Source organism: Erythrolamprus reginae, chromosome 1 (assembly GCF_031021105.1).
Source record: "Erythrolamprus reginae isolate rEryReg1 chromosome 1, rEryReg1.hap1, whole genome shotgun sequence".
In the NCBI taxonomy this organism is placed as follows: Eukaryota; Metazoa; Chordata; class Lepidosauria; order Squamata; family Dipsadidae; genus Erythrolamprus; species Erythrolamprus reginae.
The window spans coordinates 94,165,670-94,187,235 of NC_091950.1; the positions used below are offsets into that span (position 1 = coordinate 94,165,670).

The 21,566-nt window shown below is 38.8% G+C and overlaps 1 protein-coding gene across 1 annotated transcript in view; it reads left to right on the forward strand.

Moving 5' to 3' along the window:
• MYBPC3 (myosin binding protein C3) overlaps positions 1-21,566 on the forward strand; it is a 94,391-nt gene that overhangs the window by 70,467 nt on the left and 2,358 nt on the right. The window contains exons 24-31 of the mRNA XM_070742170.1: positions 2,218-2,406; positions 5,629-5,763; positions 7,621-7,788; positions 9,757-9,845; positions 11,774-11,969; positions 14,229-14,368; positions 20,101-20,260; positions 20,380-20,516. Coding sequence (XP_070598271.1) covers positions 2,218-2,406; positions 5,629-5,763; positions 7,621-7,788; positions 9,757-9,845; positions 11,774-11,969; positions 14,229-14,368; positions 20,101-20,260; positions 20,380-20,516 — 1,214 coding nt within the window. The remainder of the gene's footprint in view (positions 1-2,217; positions 2,407-5,628; positions 5,764-7,620; positions 7,789-9,756; positions 9,846-11,773; positions 11,970-14,228; positions 14,369-20,100; positions 20,261-20,379; positions 20,517-21,566) is intronic.

Here is a 21,566-nt window from a genome sequence, read left to right on the forward strand (position 1 = left end):
AGTTGGTCATTTAAAAAAAAACACACAATAATGTGTCCGAGTCTGCGGAGAGGGGCAGCATACAAATCTAATAAATAAATAAATAAACTGCCTATTATTTTGTATAAGCAGATTGACTACCCAGATTGATCTAGCTTTTGGTTAGGTCATTACAACCAAGTGGGATGCCTTATGACTCTTTCACATGAGCTATTATAATAATAAATATAACTGAGCTAATGTAGGATTTGCTACTGGGGTCCATATCCCTCCTAAGAAATAAATGTTACCTGGCTTTCTGTCAACAGTGACAGATTGTTCCTTCAGGCTTTTTCATTTCTCAGAAATGAGAGCAGAGATGTTAATTTCAGCTTGGTCATGGTGCGTGCGTCTTGTACACATAATGATATAATGACACATTAGGCAGGAGAACAGAGTAATAAATAAATCCCAATGTGACTTTATTTTATTTATTTATTTATTCATTCATTCATTCATCTATTCATTCATCTATTCATTCATTCATTCATTCATTCATTCATTTATTTATTTATTAGATTTGTATGCCGCCCCTCTCCGTAGACCCGGGGCGGCTCACAACATATAATAAAATAATTCACAACAAATCTAATAAATTAAAAAAAAAATTAAAACCCCATTATTAAACCAGACATACACACAGACATACCTACATAAATTGTATAGGCCCGGGGGAGGGGGGAATACCTCAATTCCCCCATGCCTGATAGCAGAGGTGAGTTTTAAGGAGTTTACGGAAGGCAAGGAGAGTGGGGGCAGTTCTAATCTCCAGGGGGAGCTGGTTCCAGAGAGTCGGGGCCGCCACAGAGAAGGCTCTTCCCCTGGGACCCGCCAGATGACATTGTTTAGTCGGCGGGACCCAGAGAAGGCCAACTCTGTGGGACCTAATCGGTCGCTGGGATTCGTGCGGCAGAAGGTGGTCCCGGAGATATTCTGGTCCGATGCCATGAAGGGCTTTATAGGTCATAACCAACACTTTGAATTGTGACCAGAAATTGATCGGCAACCAATGCAGACTTGTGAGTGGACTACAGAAACACAAAGGATTAAAGTTCCATCCATAGAAGAGAGTTGACTTCACGTTAGTTTAACCGCAATTGTGTGGAAGCCTTAGGAAAAAGAGAGATTAGCTTTAGAGGAACAATGTGATATTTGACTGTATATTAGTAAACCAAATGAATATTTATTTATAAGATAACTTAAAGCAATTTTTCAAACATGCAGCTATTATACAAACACTGTTTATTAAAATAAACTTGAAGTAAGGTATGAAGTAAGAAAGGCAAAACTTATTTTTCTGGGAACTAAGAGGCAATAAACAATAAAATGTAACTATTTTATAAATATTTACTAATAAAATAAGAAACTATTTCTAACAATTAATCTTTCTGATTAATGCATAAGCTTGCTTTTCATTAAATATATCAAAAGGGCATTATGTTGTGATCTAACAATACTTCCAAATAGTCTCATTATGTGATACAGTGGTACCTCTACTTACGAACTTAATTCGTTCCGTGACCAGGTTCGTAAGTAGAAAAGTTTGTAAGAAGCCATTTTCCCCATTGGAATCGATGTAAAAGCAAATAATGTGTGTGATTGGGGAAACCACAGGGAGGGTGGAGGCCCTGTTTCCTCCCAGGAGATTCCTAGAGAGGCTTCTCCCTGCCTTTTCTGGTTACAGTTTTGGAGGCTTGGGTTTGTAAGTGGAAAATTGTTTTTGAGAAGAGGCAAAAAAAATCTTAAACACTCAGTTCTTATCCAGAAAGGTTCGTAAGTAGAGGCATTCTTAGGTAGAGGTACCACTTTATTATCAATGCCATCTTTTTAATATCCAATACAATTAGCCTTGATCTTAGGAAATACTTGTGAACTATAAGGCATTGTATTAGCAAAGTGTAATTGAATAATACTCAGGATCAAGGTTTCCTTATGTTCACACTATTTTTGCTTTTATCTCAATTTAGTATTTAATTTGCTAAATAATAGAGAATTGGGAAGCCAAATATTATTTAATGTTGTTTCCCCCAATCTATGTACATGAAGACTAAATGACAAATATGCATGAAATATGGATGCAGTAAAAACAAAATCTGATTTGAATGTTTCTGCACATCAAAAGCAAAATGTTATGACTTGACTGCTATATGGCCCAAGGAAGTTTTTTCTATACCCTTATAGTTTCTTTTTGATTTCCAGGATACATTTTAGAGAGGAAGAAAAAGAAGAGCTACAGGTGGATGAGGCTGAACTTTGACCTTTTGAAGGACCTGACTTATGAAGCAAAGAGAATGATTGAAGGAGTTGTTTATGAGATGAGAATTTATGCTGTGAACTCAGTTGGCATGTCTCGGCCCAGTCCTGCCTCACAGCCTTTCATGCCAATTGGTGAGTGTCAACATACATGTTACGTTATTGAGAACGCAAGAAAGAAATTAACAGTTTTGAAGAGGGAAAATAGATGCATAATTAGAAACATAGAAACATAGAAGATTGACAGCAGAAAAAGACCTCATGGTCCATCTAGTCTGCCCTTATACTATTTCTTGTATTTTATCTTAGGATGGATATATGTTTATCCCAGGCATGTTTAAAATCAGTTACTGTTCTGTCGGGCTCTCTGGTAGACTTCTCCCAAAAATTCACAGGTACAAATTTCAGACACACACACGTTTGAAAATTCAAAACAATGTTCTTTATAATGAAAATTCACTTAACCTAAGCCCTCTTTTGGTATAGCAAAGAGCACTCGTCTCCAAACAAACTGGTAATTTGTACAAGTCCCTTATCAGTTCTGTGATACTTAGCTTGCAGTTGTGAGGCAATTTACAGTCCTTCTTCTTTCACAAAGTGAAACACACTTTGCTCTGGTTTAGTTTCAAAGCGGGGGGAAATCAGCACACAAAAGGTCAAAGTCAGTAAAGCAGTCACGAAACACAAGGATCAGATAATCCTCTACAATGGCCAAACCCACAGGCTGCTCTTTATAGCAGCCTCACTAATTACCACAGCCCCACCCAACCACAGGTGTCCTCATTTTCTTTGATAATAATCTCTCAGTTGTTGTTGCCTATGCATCGCTCTCCGCATGCGTGGCTGTATTGTTAACTCTTGTTCTGAATCCAAGGAGGAGCTAGATAATTGATCTCCTTCTGAGCTGTCTGCCACACTCTCCTCCTCCCTGTCACTCATGTCTTCTTGGTCAGAGGAGCATTCATCAGCAGATTCCACCGGGGGCAAAACAAGCCTGCAGCATGTGGATGTCTCCCCCACATCCACAGTCCTTGGAGCAGGAGCTGGGCCAGAGCTAACCACAACAGTTACTATGGATTTACCAACCACGTCTGCTGGAAGTTTGTTCCAAGCATCTACTACTCTTTCAGTAAAATAATATTTTCTCATGTTACTTCTAATCTTTCCCCCAACTAACCAAAGATTGTGCCCCCTTGTTCTTGTGTTCACTTTCCTATTAAAAACACTTCGCTCTACTACTTAAGGTTTAGTTCCCCCACAAACACACTTTTACCTGTCCTTGAAAATGAGAGCATGGAGGTTCCAGTTTCATCAAATTGCTGATGAATTTCTAACTGTTAAAATTAGAAGTGTGAGAGGCAAGCTAGGCTGAACAAGAGAGGGAAGCTAATTGGCACTGACCTCCCATTGCCTCTCAGCTTCCCCCCATTCCATTATGGATGCAAATGCCGTAGTAAACTACTAATGCCACCCGGTCCACCTCCCCTGTGGAGCTGTAAGGCTATCTGATTAAGAAAATATCCATGGATTTTCTATAAATAATCATTATGACCCCCCACCATTTTGTAGCAGTCCTTGAGTTAAGGGCACACTCTATGAGTCATTGCGAGAAAGAAGCATTTGAGAAATTAAGGTTCAACAGTCATCGCCATGACCAACGAGGTGGTTCAACTCATAGAAGTCCATAAAGAGGCAGAAGAGATTTCGGAAAGTGTGGAAATCCAAGACCCTAAAAATGGACAAGCAGGGGAAATTATAGTTGAAGAGAACGTGATTAACTCTAATCTTCAGTCATCACTCAACAACTGTACTGGTGAAGAAGAAGGAGACTCAGTCCAGGAAACAATTGAAGAAGGAGAAGGAGACTCAGTCCAGGAAACAATTGAAGAAGGAGAAGGAGACTCAGTCCAGGAAACAATTGAAGACTTCCCAGAGGAAACAGACGAGCTGAAAGGTCCAGGATTTTGATGGAATAAGAACATGTTTACCAGATTAGAAATAAGGGGCAACCTGCAACTCTGTATAGGAGGCACTGGGTTTGTAATGTGCATTTTATGGTAACATACTCATATCCATATGTGAGTGATGCACATGCTTTTTTAAAAAAAATTACTTTCAAAGACTGGCTTTAATTGAATGTCATTCCAGAAAGACAAGTGACAAAATGTGTTTGTCGCAACAATGTTAGGTTGGGTGCTAACATTAGGTGTTCCATCTGTTGTGTCATTTTTAACCTTTTTGAAAAGAGAAGAGGCTTGTTATCTGTTGTATGGAACATTCTGCAGAGCTGAAATATTTTAAGTAGTGTTCGCAATGTGTTTAAATACCACAACATTTAAGCTGCCTAATTTATGATAAGCATACATATGGCACAAAAAGAATAACCCACCTACCTTTTTTTGAAAAGTGTTGTTCCCTTATTGCATGTAGTCTAAACAAAATGAGGTTGACTCAGCCATTGAATGAGAATTATAATGTCACATGGTGAAGTGTGAAACCTTTGTAGACTGAAATGGAGGAATATTTGGTAAAGTGAAATCTCAAACTTTGAAATGCAGCTCAGCTGTGTAATATATTTTTCAAATTATAAACTGCTCGGAGAATGAGGATAGTATAAATAAGTATTTTGGGTACAATAACGCTACCGATGATGATAATGACAATGTTGAAAATAGAATAATAACACTGGGAAAACTCTGCTTCAAAATACTTCTGTTTTATAACTACTATAACTACTATTCACTATACACATTTTATTGACATGCTAGATGATAATTTCTGCCTTCTCCTTAAGTCAAATTAGCAAATGTCACACCATCTACTTAGATCCTACCCATGGGATTGTGAGCTCCAACAAGTATAAGCTGTGTGCTTAAATGCTGCTATAGAATTCAGCAGCCTCCAGCTTCACCTATTTTCAGTTTAGGAAATCCTATTCTAAAGATAAAATAATGGCTATTATCTCCCAGGCCTAAATAAGAGGTTTTTGTTAACCCACCAAGCTCCATGTGATGTTCATATTACCACTTCTACCACAATTAAATTCTTCAAATCTTTAGGTGTTGTTTTTCTAAAAGCATGAAGTCTTCACTGTCAAAAGTCCATTTTTATGGAAGCTCTTTCAAAGTCTAAGATTCTTCACAGGGATTGCTTTAATAGGTTACTTCATTTTTAACAAACAGGGAACAGGGGTTTTGTTAAAAAAAATACTGTATTTCTGGTTTTCTGGTTTTAAATTACATTTTGCAAAAATTTAAAATATTATAAGCCAACATTTTTAATAAGGAAAATGAAAATATTATTGTTGTTCAGCTTTAATATAACGTGCAAAGTCTTTGGCTTGTGAATTTTGTTTAGCTCCTCCAAGTGAGCCAACACACTTTACTGTAGAAGACATTTCTGACACTTCTGTTACCCTGAAGTGGAGACCCCCTGAACGGATTGGAGCAGGAGGACTGGATGGCTACAATATTGAATACTGTAGAGAAGGATGTGAGTAAGCCCTGATGTATTCTGAAATATCTTCCCAGGAACAAATAACACCTGTTTTGCTGGGTTTACTAAAGTAGACATTGATCTACAGGTTGATAAAGCAGAGAGAGGAGGGCACAGTAGTATTATTATTGTTGTTGTTGTTGTTATTGATGATGATGATGATGTTGTTGTTATTGATGATGATGATGATGATGTTGTTATTGATGATGATGATGATGTTGTTGTTGTTATTGATGATGATGATGTTGTTGTTGTTGTTATTGATGATGATGTTGTTGTTGTTGTTATTATTATTATTATTATTATTATTATTATTATTATTCATTAGATTTGTATGCCGCCCCTCTCCGAAGACTCAGGGTGGCTCACAGAATAGATACAGACATAAACATGTAGCACAAATCTAATAATTTAAAAAACAATTAAAAACCCCCAATGTAATACACAATCATACAGTTCAATCACATCATATATTACTGTATTGTTGATCAGAGGGGCAAGGTCTAATTTCCCCAGACCTGGCGACATAGATGGGTCTTGAAGCTCTTGCGGAAGGCGAGGAGGGTGGTGGCAGTATGAATCTCTGGGGGGAGCTGATTCCAGAGGGTCGGGGCCGCCACGGAGAAGGCTCTTCCCTTAGACCCTGCCAAATGATTTTGTTTGGTTGATGGGACCTGGAGAAGGCCAACTCTGTGGGATCTAACCGGCCGCAGGGAGTTATGTGAAAGAATAATGAGAGATTATGGTTTAAAATCGGCTAATATCACAGAGATTCTCTTTTGAGTGGATACCTCAGGGGTGGGTTGCTACCAGTTCGACCCGGTATGGCAAATCTGACCGGATGCCATCAAAAATGCTCTGCACATGCGCAGAAGCATTGTGCACGCACCCATGTGCTCCCATTCACAAACCTGTAGCAAAGGTAAGTAGAACCCACTACTGGGGTGCCTATTTTCTAAAATGTTAGTGACTATACATAGAAATAGAGAGGATAACAGAATATGAGCTAACTTACAAGAGTGGGTATAAAATTTACAGGATGAACTTTGGTAGTTACGTATTTTGTTTGTCGCTCTACTTCCAGGGAAACGAGTGGAACTAATATTCTTTGGTTATAGTAATTGTTGCACATTTTTAGCTTGTCAGTCATTAGTCTTAAACCTATTATAGCAAATGGTAATCTGTGCTCTGTGCAATTTTCAGTAAAACCAGTTTCAAAATGCAGCCTCTACCTTCTCTAATTGTTCTTTAGATATATCCCACATGTGCTTTTTCAGGTGGTAACTGGACTTTCTTGCTTTTTTCTTTGAAGACGTTTTGATTCTCATCCAAGAAGCTTCTTCAGCTCTGACAGAATAGTGGAGAATGGAAGGATTTATATTCCTTGAAGACAGCTGGTTCTTTTGCATCCTTTTAGAGGGCCATTGAAACACTTGGAGGTTTATCAGTGTCCTCGGGGTTCACCTGAGTAGTGATCCTGGTTCCTGTAATCTGCAATTTTTTCTCTCTGGAAATCCATTCCTACTCCCACACCATTCAAAGGGTGTCCATCCCAAATTATATACAATTTGGGATGGACACCCTTTGAAGAAAAAAAAACAAGACAGTCCAGTTGCCTCCTGAAAAAAGCACCTTTGGGGCAACTATGACCTGGATGACTGAGAATACGGACGTCCTTAGATTTATATTAAGTTTAGTTAGAAATCTCAAGCTCATCCAATAGAATAACGTCCTAGCGAATTTCCTTATGAATATGTTGAACATACTTTGAGTAAATAGAATTATGCCATTGAACAAAATCTTGTAAAAATGTGCTTTAAAAATATCTAGCAGTTTATTTTTTAATATCTGCAGCCACCGAATGGATTCCAGCTCTTCCTAGCCCCACTGAACGCACATCTGTCTTACTTAAAGATCTGGTTACAGGAGATAAATTGTATTTTCGCATCACTGCTATAAATTTAGCAGGGACAAGTCAACCAGCAATGATTAAGGAACCAGTGACTGTTCAAGAGATCTTGCGTAAGTGTCTTGAGAGTATTCCTGAAGCCATTTATAATTATTTCTTTAATTAAAAGCTCCTTGGAGTACAAGGGAGTATAAATTTGTTTATTGGAGTTCATTCTTCTTAATATTTTAAATTCGCGAATCTTCTAAACTTTTGGGTCCAGAGGGAATATTTTGAATTTTGGAAGCATATGGTGGAAGCTCCAAAAAATAATTGTCACGGAGGCATTCATCCATTTACTAACAAATGTCAGGATGACACCACCGGTCACAGTATACAGTGTACTTCTTTCACCAAGGAAACTAAAATAAAATTATCCAAGAATTGCAGCACATGTAGACTAAATTAAAAGAAATCAATTGTTTTAAATATCTGACAAACTTTTAGATATTCCAAGCGGCTTAGAAGGAAACAAATGAAGTTTTATAGTTGCGTAATTATTGTAGTTGGGTTCCATGTTGGAATCTCAGTTTTAACCATATACATCTGGCTTTCTAATGTGAGTCCAGAATCTCCTAAACCTGCGTTTTACACTAGAACATGGATGAGCAATCTATAGTTCTTGAGATGTTCTTAGATTTCTAATTCTCGCACAATTTCCTATGTTTATGGATAATTAATTGAATAATTAGAACCCCAGTGTGATTTCCTCTTCCCATGTATCTTTGCCACATTTGCCATGGCACAAATATATATATTTTCAAAAACCCCTCCAAGTAATCACCATTAAATATGCTTACAATTATTTTTTTAAAATTCTGTAAATATTTAATACATATAGTCAAAATCATTTATTATTGTTGTTGTTGTTGTTTTGTTGTTTTTGTTATTATATTATTATTATTATTATTATTATTATTATTATTATTATTATTATTATTATTTAGATTTGTATGCTGCCCTTCTCCCAAGACTAGGGGCAGCTCACATACAATGTAAACAATACAGCAACAAATCTAATCAATTAAAAATTACAAACTGAAAACCCAATCAGCCAATTCATTCAGGAATCTAAGAACATCTCAAGAACTATAGATTGCTCATCCATGTTCTAGTGTAAAACGCAGGTTTAGGAGATTCTGGACTCACATTAGAAAGCCAGATGTATATGGTTAAAACTGAGATTCCAACATGGAACCCAACTACAATAATTTCATTTATTAAACGGGGGGGGGGGGGCTTGATCTAATTACCCCATGCCTGGCAACATAGATGAGTCTTAAGACTCTTATGAAAGGCAAGGAGGGTAGGGGCAGTGCGAATCTCTGGAGATAACTGATTCCAGAGGGCCAGGGCCACCACAGTGTGGGTTGAGGAGGACACCCAATTTGCAGACCTTCTCTCAGGGGGTCAATAATTCCCCCCCCCCCAAGGGTAATGGATGGACAGATGGGATTGTCCTTGGGAGGCAAAATCCACAGCCACTCCATCTTTTAGGGGTTAAGTGTGAGTCTGTTGGCACCCATCCAGACCCTAACAGCCTTCAGGCACCGGCACATCACTTCCATTGCTTCACTGAGTGGGCACGGGGTGGAGATGTACAACTGAGTGTCATCAGCATACTGATGACAACTCACTCCACGTCCTTGGATCATCATGTAGATATTAAACAGAAATAGGGATAGAACCGACCCCTGAGGAACTCCACAAGGGAGAAACCTAGGGGTCAATCTCCGTCCCCCCACTAACACCGACTACGACCGACCGGAGAGGTAGGAGAACCACCGCAAAACGGTGCCTCCCACTCCTAACCTCTCCAGTTGGTGCAGAAGGATACTATGGTCGATGTAGCAAAAGCCCCTGAGAGGTCAAGAAACCTCAGGATAGAGGATAAACCCCTATCCCAGGCCCGCCAGAGATCCTCCATCAGCGCGACCAAAGCAGTAAGGGTCTAGAGAATTATTTTTCTGCACAAATACAATGTTTACATACAATAATCTGAAATAGAGTAATTATCCTCTGACTTGATTTTTGATCCATAGAGCGCCCTAAAATTAGGCTGCCGCGCAATCTCAGACAAACTTTAATGAAGAAAGTTGGTGATACAATCAACATTGTAATTCCTTTCCAGGTATGTGATGGGGTCTTTATTGATCAGAGGGCAAAGTCTTACCTTTGTTGAAGAAACTGACAGTGGGGAACAAGTACTGTATTCCTATGTATGTCTGGAATAATTCTTATCCGGGTGTCAAGAAATTTCCTCACCATTGGGTGAAAGCTCATCTGGTCTGGATTTTTATCTTTCCATCAAGTTTTTTAAACACTGTCCACCTCTGATTTAGCTGAGGGTAATGTGGTCTGTTTAAATGAGTAGAATGTAGCATCTCTAGCTTTGCCATGTTACTACAAGAGTGTTTGTAAGGAGATACACTGCCAGAAAAAATTGAGGAACAGGCAATGAAAAGAAATTCTGTACCATCACTGAATAAGTTATTTCTTCCTTCTATCTCTAATGTAAAAGGCTGTACAAAAGAGATACTGTACTTCTAAATCTCAATTGTCAAAATATATAAAAAAGGTTCATTTAAAATCGGAGGGCAATTTTTCTCTCAGAACTTCCAGAATTCCTCAGCCAGTATGTGTAACCTTAAAGTTGTCAAGGTTGAGCAATGCTGGCTTAGATTGAAAGATAAACAGTAAACAGAAGGGTAAATAGAAATTAGAGAATAATTTATTCGGATGTTATGAAAATCTTCAACTCATTTTAGGAGGAGAAGAAACTCTATTCTACAATCCAAGTTATACAATTTTCCTTCTATTGCTACAATGCTGCTGCAAAGAATGACTGGAATCCTTCATCCTTATTTTAAATTATCTAAACTTGACAAACTGTGAAAAATATGAACTGTTATTTGTTTAACACATGCTAATTTTAAACATCCTGAGGTAAATCTATGTACCTGAACCTCCAGGCAAGATGGGCAGCATGTAAATTGAATAAATGAATGCCTACATAAATATCAGTTTGTTCGACAGTAACTGGATGACCACATAATAAGAGAAAAATCAAAGCTTTAAACAAAGGCTTATAAAACGAATTGTATTTTATATTGAATGGTATACTAAACTGCTTGTAATCTAAAATGGAGCACTTTAAGCCATATTGGAGTAAACTTAGTCTCACAGTAATGGCACTGAAGGCATTTTCCTGCTCAATGTATAAATTGAAGGATACTTTTTTTTAAAAAAGCAAGATTTTTGACTGGTGGGCATCCATGTGTAGTTTGTTCCATGATGTTGATTAAGAAAAAAAAAATAACATCTTCCTGAGAAGCAGCAGGTGCTAGTGACAACTGGTCATTTTGTAATAAGACAATTAAAATTATTTTCTGATGGCTTCATGGTAGCTGTATATGAGATACAATGAAAAAAATGTTGAGACTCTAGAAAAAGTGCAGAGAAGAACGACAAAGATAATTAGGGGACTGGAAGCTAAAATATATGAAGAACGGTTGCAGGAACTGGGCATGGCTAGTTTGATGAGAAGGACCAGAGGAGACATGATAGCAGTATTCCAATTCCTCAGGGGTTGCCACAAAGAAGAAGGACTCAACCTATTCTCCAAAGCACCTGAGGGTAGAACAAGAAGTAATGGGTGGAAACTAAACAAGGAGAGAAGTAACTTAGAACTAAGGAGAAATTTCCTGACAATTAGAACAATTAATCAATGGAATGGCTTGCCTCCAGAAGTTGTGAATGCTCCAACACTGGAAGTTTTTAAGAAGATGTTGGATAACCATTTGTCTGAAGTAGCGTAGGGTTTCCTGCCTAAGTAGGGGGTTGGACTAGAAGACCTCCAAGATCCCTTCCAACTTTGTTGTTGTTGCTGTTGTTAGGGCTACAGCTACTTATATATTTCTAACTATATATGCAAGAAATAAGCCTACACAGAACTGCTGTGAGAGAAATAATTTCTTCATATAAGAAAGGAGATTAATACAACCAACCACTGAAAATCAAACTTGTTTTCAGTCTGACCATTTTTCTTTCTTTTTACAGGGTAAACCTAGACCTAAAGTTATCTGGAAAAAAGATGGTCAGTTAATAGACTCCAAGGAAGTGGGAATACGAAACAGCAATACAGATACTATTCTATTTATCCGAAAGGCAGAGCGTCACCATTCTGGGAACTATGAAGTTGAGGTGCAAATAGAAAACATGAGTGACAAGGTCACCATTATAATGCAGATTATGGGTAAGAAACTGCTGGATAATTTTATTTATTTAAAACAGTTGTATCTCACTCTTCATTTGGAACAACTTACTAGAATTTAGTTCACCTGAAATCAGGTAGACTTTTTTTAACCAGTCCTTCTGCAAAATATATTTAGTTGTAGCAGGACTCCCAGCAATACAATAATTAAGTCTCCTTCCCATTTCTTGTTTCAAAAAATATTTTCCTAATGCTTGTGTAAAGAGTGATTGAGGAGTGGGAGAAGAGAAAAAAACTCACATTTTAAGTATAGACTCCATTGGCTTGGCCCCTCTTTTGATTGATGATCAATTGGTCATAGTTTATTCATTATTAATAATAAACTATTTAAAATGACCATCAACTGGTCATAAAATAAAATGAAATGAAATAAATTATTTTATATCTGATCATCCTGGACATAAAATGATTCAACTCCTACCATCAAAACGATGCCATAAAACATGAACACCAGAACAACTAGACACAAGAACAGTTTTTCCTCCCTGAATGCCAGTTCTCTGCTAAACAAATAATTCCCTCAACACTGTCAAACTATTTACTAAATCTGCCCTACTATTAATCTTCTCATCGTTCCTATCACCTATCTCCCCACACTAATGACTGTATTACTGTAATTTGTATCCTCATGATTCACATTGATTGTTTCTTAATATGATTTGATTGCTTATTTGTACCCTATGGCTGTCATTAAGTGTTGTAGCTTATGATTCTTGGCAAATGTATCTTTTCTTTTATGTACATTGAGAGCATATGCACCAAGACAAATTGCTTGTGTGTCCAATCACACTTGGCCAGTAAAGAATTCTATTCCATTCCGTTCTGTTCTATTCTATTCTATTCTATTCTATTCCGTTCCATTCTAAATTGAGCATAGTCTCAACCCAAGTTAGAAACCACAGCAGATACAGTACTTTTATTACCAGAGTTGTGAATTTCACAACTGAGCTTAGTTCCATGCATTAAACCTATAGCTACTAAAACAGAAAAAATGAGACAGTATAGAGAGTTTTTCTAGACTAGACTAGACTAGAATAGAATAGAATAGACTAGACTAGAATAGAATAGAATAGAATAGAATTTTTTATTGGCCAAGTGTGATTGGACACACAAGGAATTTGTCTTGGTGCATATGCTCTCAGTGTACATAAAAGGAAAAGATACATTTGTCAAGAATCATGTGGTAAACACTTAATGATTATCATTCAATGAAGTATTCAATGAAGAGTGAAAATATGCATCCATTTATAGGAGCAGCTATTACAAGATCCATTTGAAATTTTGTCTCGGGATATTTTTTTACATTATGCCTCTCACAATGCAATCAGGGTTTTTTTCCCCTGAGAATGGTCTTATTTTCAAGGGAATTAATTCATTTCATGTAAAATACAAAAAATAAAGAGTAGCAATCCAATCTGATATTCCCAGGATTAATTTTTGACCATTTTAAATGTTTAATGGATAGTTGACTATCTCTAAACATGTATTCAGCTAAGAAGGATTAATGGATGCATCCAATATCACATATTGGAAGGAAAGGAGGAAGGGAGGGAAGGGGAGAGAGAGAAAGAGAGAGAGTGGGGGTCATAGAACAAATAGGAACATTTAGCTAACCTTGGCTGATCCTGAGAAAGCTAAAAAAAAAAAAAGGATCAGACCTGGTTCATTGAAGGAAATCCCAGATAGCGTATCAGAAGATAGCGGCAAACCACTTATATATTGTTTCCAAAAAGACTACACGTCCATGAGGAATCCAGAAGTCATATCATTCAAGGGGGGAAACATTATCTTTTTAAAAATAAAACTACACAATAATTCATAACCTATTTCTCTTTCAGAACTGTTTTAAGCAGTATAATAGTATACTTTGTATGCAAATTAGTATAGTATTTTATTTATTTAACACATCAATTTTAGCCCCTTTTAGCTGCATGACTCTAGAGAGTATTAAACGTATTAATGTTTTTATTTTCATTTATTAAGGGTGAATCTCCATGGATTTGGAGAAAGTGAAAGTTATTGTTTTTACTTTTCTCTATTTGGAATAGGGAGCCATTGAATATATATTTCACATCTATATTTGGCAGAGTAAATTTATTGTAGGAGAAAAATTGCCTTCTTGGAATATAATCATTACATGAGGTTATTTAAGCTGTACTTGTATCACTCCTGTGTAAAAACACTGAGGAGCAGCTCTTGATTATGTATAGCTGGTTTTTTGTGGTGGATTTATTTTTCCAGACAAGCCTGGTCCTCCTCTGAATATTAAGATTGTGGAAGTTTGGGGATTCAATGTTGCGTTGGAATGGATGCCTCCCCAGGATGATGGCAATTCTCAAATCACAGGATACGTGGTACAGAAAGCAGACAAAAAAACAATGGTAAGAACCATAGGCTGGTAAGGGTACACATCTATTCTGAGACAATTAGTACTTTCTGTTACAGTATATGGGAATGACCTTGCAAGGCAGGAGAGTGAACTACAGACCAGCCAACTAGAGCAGTGTTTTTCAACCAGTGTGCCGTGGAAAATAATCAGGTGTGCCGCAAGAGGGGAGAGAGAAAGAGAGAGAGAGAAAGAAAGCAAGAGAGAGAAAGAAAGCAAGAGAGAGAGAAAGAACCAAAAAAAGAGAAAGAAAAAGAGAGAAAGAAAGAAAGAGAGAGAAAAAGAAAGCAAGTGAGAGAGAGAGAGAGAAAGCAAGAGAGAGCGGGGGGGAGAGAAAGAGAGTGAAAGAAAGCAAGAGAGAAAGAGAGAGAAAGAAAGAAAGAAAGAGTTTGTGTGTGAGAGAGAAAGAAAGCAAGAGAGAGAGAGGGGGAGAGAGAAAGAGACAGAAGGAGAGGGAGAAATGTGAGAAAAAAGGGGAGAAAAAAAGAGAAATGAGAAAATGATTGAGAAAGAGAATGAGAAGAAAGAGAAACAAAAGAGAGAAGTGACTCTTGATTTAAAGCATATGATAAAAAGCACCCAAAGAATAAGAGAGAAAACCCCCCCAGCCCTCACCTGTTTTTGGAAATGGTTCAAGAGTGTGTATACACACACACACAAGGGGGGGGGCAATATGTATAATATGTACTGTCTTAGTCATTTTGGTTGGTGGTATGCCCCAGGATTTTGTAAATGTAAAAAATGTGCCGCAGCTCAAAAAAGGTTGAAAATCACTGAAGTAGAGTATAAAGGTATCTCAACCCTCAGAAAGACAGGGGGCATCAGAAATAGTTCAGAAGGAACCTTCTTAGTTTTGCAGTACATAAAAGGAAAGGAGGGGAGAAGTACTTTCAGTTTGAGAAGACTTTGTTTTATTTATTTATTTATTTTATTTAAGTATTTGTCAAACAATTATAGGATGGTAATTTGTACAAATAAAACATTAGATAAGTAATGATAGAAAGTAATGATAGAAGACAATAGAACAGTAGGACAGGGACGGTAGGCAAAATGATGCGCTTATGCACACCCCTTACAGACCTCTTAGAAAGGAGGAGAGGACAATTGTAGATAGTTTAAGGTTAAAGGTTTTGGGGTTAGGAGTAGAAACCACAAAGTCAGGTAGTGCATTCCAGGCATTGACTACTCTATTGTTGAAGTCGTATTTTTTGCAGTCTTGTTTGCAGTGGTTGACATTTAGTTTATTTCGTGCTCATGTTGTGGTTAAAGGTGAAGTAGTCGCTAACAGGTAAGACATTTTTGTATGTGATTTTATGAACTATAGTTAAGTCAGAACGGAGACGACGGAGTTGTAAGTTGTCTAATCAAAGAATTTCAAGTCTGGCAGGCATTTTGTTGTGAGAGGAGGAGTGAAGGACTCTTCTTGTGAAATATTTCTGGACTCCCTCAATTGTGTTGATGCCAGATATAATGTAACTTTATCATAAAGATAAAATTAGTAATCTGGTTTGTGTTTCTTGCCTGGACTACCTTGCAGGACTAACTATTCCTACATTCATGACCTATTAAGATAAGATGATGATTTTTTCATCATTTCCACAATTAGAATGAGGTTTGTTTGGGGAATTCCAGAAGTATATAATCAGTATTTATATTTAAAAAAACATCATTTCATTAAAACTGATAGATTAATGAGATATAAGGAGAACACAAAAGATATACAGTAGTACCTCTACTTAAGAAATTAATTTGTTCCGTGACCAGGTTCTTAAGTAGAAATGTTTGTAAGTAGAAGCAATTTTTCCCATAGGAATCAATGTAAAAGCAAATAATGCGTGCAAACCCATTAGGAGAGAAATAAAAACTTGGAATTTGGGTGGGAGGAGGAGGAGGAAAAAGAGGAGGAGGACAGTCACTGCCAAAGGAAGAAGGTGATGTGAGGGGAATCAAAAAAATCCAAAACTTTAAAGCTTAAGAAAAAAGACGGACTCTGAGGCAGCGAGGAGGAGCACGTGCCTCCCATACACCCGGCGCGAGGCTGCCTCCCATACACTGCACCAGAGAGAGAAACCCAGGTGGGCAAGAGGTGGGAACCTCCCGGTCCTTTGACCGAAAGGCGGCGGCTGTTGCTACTACCTGCTTCCTCTTCCTTCCCATGCTGAAGGGCTCCCCTCTTCTTTTGCTCACTCACTTTGTAGCCAGCACCTTTCCTTCACTGTGGTGACTCCTCGGTTTGGCTGAAGCTGAGTTGATGCGGCCGGGGCAAAGCACCCCCCTTTGCCAGACGCCCCAGGAGGCAACCTTGCTCCAGGTGTGTGGGAGGCAGCACGAGGGAGTCACCACAGCAAATTGGTTTATTCCCTCTCCAAGCGCCCAGAGAAAGGAAAATGCTTCGTTCGCTCTGGACTGCCAAAGCCTCCTTAAGCGGTGCCAAAAGGCTCCTCTGGCAGCCCGAGATGGCCGGGATTAAAGGGGGGATGGCAGGAAACTGTCGAGGTCTTCCTGCTGCTCTCAAATTTCCTGGGAAATTTTTCCAGGGTCGGGTTTGTAAGTGGAAAATGGTTCTTAAGAAGAGGCAAAAAAATCTTGAACACCCAGTTCTTAGCTAGAAAAGTTCTTAAGTAGAGGCGTTCTTAGGTAGAGGTACCACTGTATGCCATTCCCCTCCTTTTTATGAACACCTGTGGCTCAGGGTGGGTTCTAACTTACCTTGCTGCCGGTTTGTTTCTTCTGTGCCATGTGTGCATGCCTCATGGACACACACATGAGCGGTGCCAAAATATCTGGGGTGGGGAACTGAAAACAAGATGGAGAACACATGAACAGTGTCGGAAACGTGGTTCCTGCACATGTTCAGAAAAATAATAATAATTTAAAAATTCAAAAAACATTTTAAAAAACATTTTAAAAAATTTAAAAGAGAAAATAATATGGCAACTGCATACATAGTGCCAGAAACTCGGCTTCTGCCCATGCTCAGAAGAAGAAAAATAATTTCAAACAAATTTTTTTTAAAAAAAAGATGGTGGCGCCCACGGACGAGCCCAGCCCGAACCGGTTCTATGACATCATCATGATGTCACCAGACTGGTTCAAGTGAACCAGTCCAAACCAGGAGGAACCCACCTCTTCTGTGACTATGATAGAATTGTGAGCAATTCTAATTATTAGAGCCTTAATCTTTTGCAAACATAGTTGCTACAAGAATTCTGGTTCACCTGTCAACCATTGTAATGGAGCAGTTAGCTGGATTACCCCACCTCTGTGGGTTAATTAGCCTAAGGCAATGCTATCCTGCTTACATTCTAAGGGAAACTTATTCTATTGAAAGAAACCTGTTTCCTTCTTTCAGTCTTTTTGGCAATCCTAACTGCAATTTTCTATTTGTCAGTTTTTCATGGAGAATAATAATAATAATAATAATAATAATAATAATAATAATTTATTAGATTTGTATGCTACCCCTCTCTGTGGACTCGGAGCCGCTTACAACAAATAATACAATACAGTAGTACCTCTAGATACAAGCTGCTCCACATGCGAGTATTCCAAGTTACGAGCCGAGGCGCATGAAAAATTTCTGTTTGACACCCGAGCTCAAATTCGGGATACGAGCCGAGCTTCCACTAGGTGGCACAAGAATTCCATTTTTTCCAGTTATCTTGGCGTGGGAAAACAAACTCTAAAGGCATTTGTTCGAGATGCAAGTTGATCGACATACGAGCTCGGGTCTGGAACGAATTAGACTTGTATGTCGAGGTACCACTGTATAACAAATCTAATATTAAAAACATCTAAAACCCAACATTAAAACCATACAACACAATCATTCCATGTGTTAACTATATATACCTGGGGGTATCTTAGTTCCCCCATGTCTGGTGACATAGGTGGGTCTTTAGCAACTTACAAAAGGCAAGGAGGGTGGGGGCCGTTCTAATATCTGGAGGCAGTAGATTCCAAAGGGTCAGGGCCGCCACAGAGAAGGCTCTCCCCCCTGGGGCCCGCCAGCCGACATTGTTTAGTTGACGGGACCCGGAGGAGGCCAACTCTGTGGGATCTAATCGGTCACTGGGATTTGTGCGGCAGAAGATGGTTCCAGAGATATTCTGGTCTGATGATTATTAGAACTCCTGGTTCATTTTTATCTATAGTTTTGGTATATCTCCCTAAAATAGTATTTGTTGCCAGAAGAAAACTAATATATATCTGTGATTAGGTTGCAGCATATCTTACCCTACACAGTGGAAGTTCGCAATTTTAACACAGGTCTTAGTTCGTAAACATCCCTTGAAAATCAATTAGGATTTTTAATATGTATATATGAAATTAATATATTTTGATTGCACATCTGCTAGAAGTTACATTAATCTTGTGCAGTAAAGTACTCTACTATTATTGAAAGAGGAAAAATACAACCCAGTTAAAAAAAAAATCAGATTATTTGCTTGGCTGGACAGCAAGCAAGAAAAGCAAAGATATAAGGGAAAGAATTGGTGTTGGTTGCAAATGAATCCATACATTTTCACTGATAAATAAGACAAAGGGATACATTAAGAGTTTATATTTAAATGTTGAACTTCTTATTGCACATAATTCAGCTTCCTTGTGTATGTATGCATTTCTTGTCTGGACAGACATTACAGCTAGCTAAGCTTAGGATCAATTATGGCTTCATCAAATTCTGCTATATATCATCATGCTTGTGTATCAAATTTATTTATTTGTTTGTTTTTTTGTTTATTCAAATTTCTAGGCCGCCCTTCTCCAGGGGACTCAGAGCGGTTTACAGGATAAAATCAATTCAATAATTATAAATCCCAACCATAAAACCCAAATCCTAAAAACTCCACATTTAAATACATTCATCCTAACTCATCCCAGTCACAATCATACTATCAGTCAGAGCAGAATGAGAATGCTCAAAGGCCTCAGGCCTGCTGGCAAAGGTGTGTTTTTAAAACCTTTTGAAAGGCCAGAAGGATGGGGGAAGTGCGAATCTCTGAGGGGAGTTGGTTCCAAAGGACTGGAGCTGACATAAAGAAGGCCGTTCCCCTAGGCCCTGCCAGGTGATATTGCTTGGCTGATGGGACCTGGAGAAGGCCAACTCTGTGGGATCTAACCAGTCCCTGGGATACGTGAGGCAGGTAATCTGGTCCTAAGCCATGTAGGGCTTTATAGGTTATAACCAACACTTTAAATTGCATTTGGAGACCTATCGGTAGCCAATGCAGCTCATGGAGTGATGGTGATATATGGGTACACCCAAAACAGCTTGCGCGGCTGCGTTTTGTACTAACTGCAGTCTCTCTTTAAAGGTAGCCCCATGTAGAGCGCATTGCAGTAATTGAGCCTTGAGGTGATGAGGGCATGAGTGACTGTGAGGAGAGACTCCCTGTCCAAATAGTCCCCCTTACCACAGCTGAAGAGATGGTGTTCTAACCTCAGCTGTGGATCGAGGAGGATTCCCAAGTTGCGGACCTTCTCTGAGGGGGTCAGAAGTCTCTCCCCCCAGAGAGATGGAAGGACAGATGGTGTTGTCCTTGGGAGGCAAAACCCACAGCCGCTCCGTCTTGTCGGGATTGAACCTGAGCCTGCTGACAACCGTCCACAACCCTCACAGCCTCCAGGCACCAGCACATCGCCTCCACTGCTTCATTGAACTGTCAGCTTTTAAAAAGATGCGTACCTTTTAAGGTTCAGCACACTTTTTGTTTTGTTTTCCAGGAATGGTACACTGTTTTTGATCACTATCGGCGCACTAACTGTGTAGTAACTGAGCTGATCATGGGAAATGAATACTATTTCAGGACCTTCAGTGAAAACCTATGTGGGCTGAGTGAAAATGCTGCAATCACCAAAAAAACTGCCTATATTAAAAAGACAGGTAACAAAGAGAAATAATCCAGGCACTCGCCAAAGTTCTCATTAAAAATTATCTGTATGATTAAAATAGGACACTTCCTGTTTGGTTTCCCCTCACCTTACCTCTTGTCCATGCTGCAGGAGCAAGTTACAAACCACCTAATTACAAAGAGCACGACTTCTCTGAGGCACCAAAATTCACCCATCTCCTTTCCGATCGTTCAGTAGTCTCTGGGTACAACGCAACACTCAGTTGTGCCGTCAGAGGAAGCCCAAAGGTATGTCATACTATATCCTACCGGCTAGATTTTTAATATACATAACTGTAGTGTAAAAACTACTGCTTATAGGCTGAGGTGTGTATGGCATCGTAACATATATTGCAGCAATGGCAATTATAGAAAATTTTCCAGTTTGTAAGTGAGCCCTGAAAATAGGGCAAGGGTAATGTTGCTTCTAAGCACAAATATTTTAACAATTCAGGATAAGAACTTAGACTAGGAATTAAGTAAGTAATTAAGTAAGATTAAGTAATTAAGTAAGATTAAGTAATTAAGTAAGATTATTAGAAAACCGGAAGGGGGGGCGGCAAACTTTGACCATCCCCAATAGCTCGGCCCGTGGGTGAGGGAAAGGCGTAGGAATGTGGTTGTGCCGTCCCTCAGGGTATATCGCTCCTCCATCCCCTCCTCAGCGTGGGCTTACCATACTTTTGCCGCGTTGGAAGCACGAGGGGAGGAGAGACCCTGCCGACTCTCAAGGTCCTGCTGGACCGATCGGCTTGGTGCTGCTGTTGATTATGCCTGATGTCCAGAATCTTCTGATCCTTGAGTGTAGTAGTTCAAATGAAGTATTGAGAAAGTAATGCAAAGTTAGGCCTAAGCCTGTAGCCCAGTGAAGGAGAAAGCACGCGTCCTGAGTCACGGACTGAATCAAAGAGGGGGTGGTTTTGGGGGTCTTCCCTTTTAAGTAATTGATTCAGTCCTATCACGTCACACAAGACCGTCATAACCCAATCTATTGGAGGATAGCTCCGCCCACTGGAGAAGATGCTTTGCTTCTTATACAGAATGCTAATCTTGTCAGTGGATTCTGGGCCATATTTTATGGAATTTCCCAAACTACAGGTAGTCCTGGATTTACAACCGTTCATTTAATAACAGTTTGAAGTTACAAAAGTATTGAAAAAAGTGACTTGTCTTTACACAACCATTGCAGCATCCCCGTGGTCGTGAGTTCAAAATTCAAGCACCTGGCAACTGACAATTGAGTTGCATTGTCCCAGGAACATCATTTGTAACCTTGATAATTGTCAGTTGCACTGATAG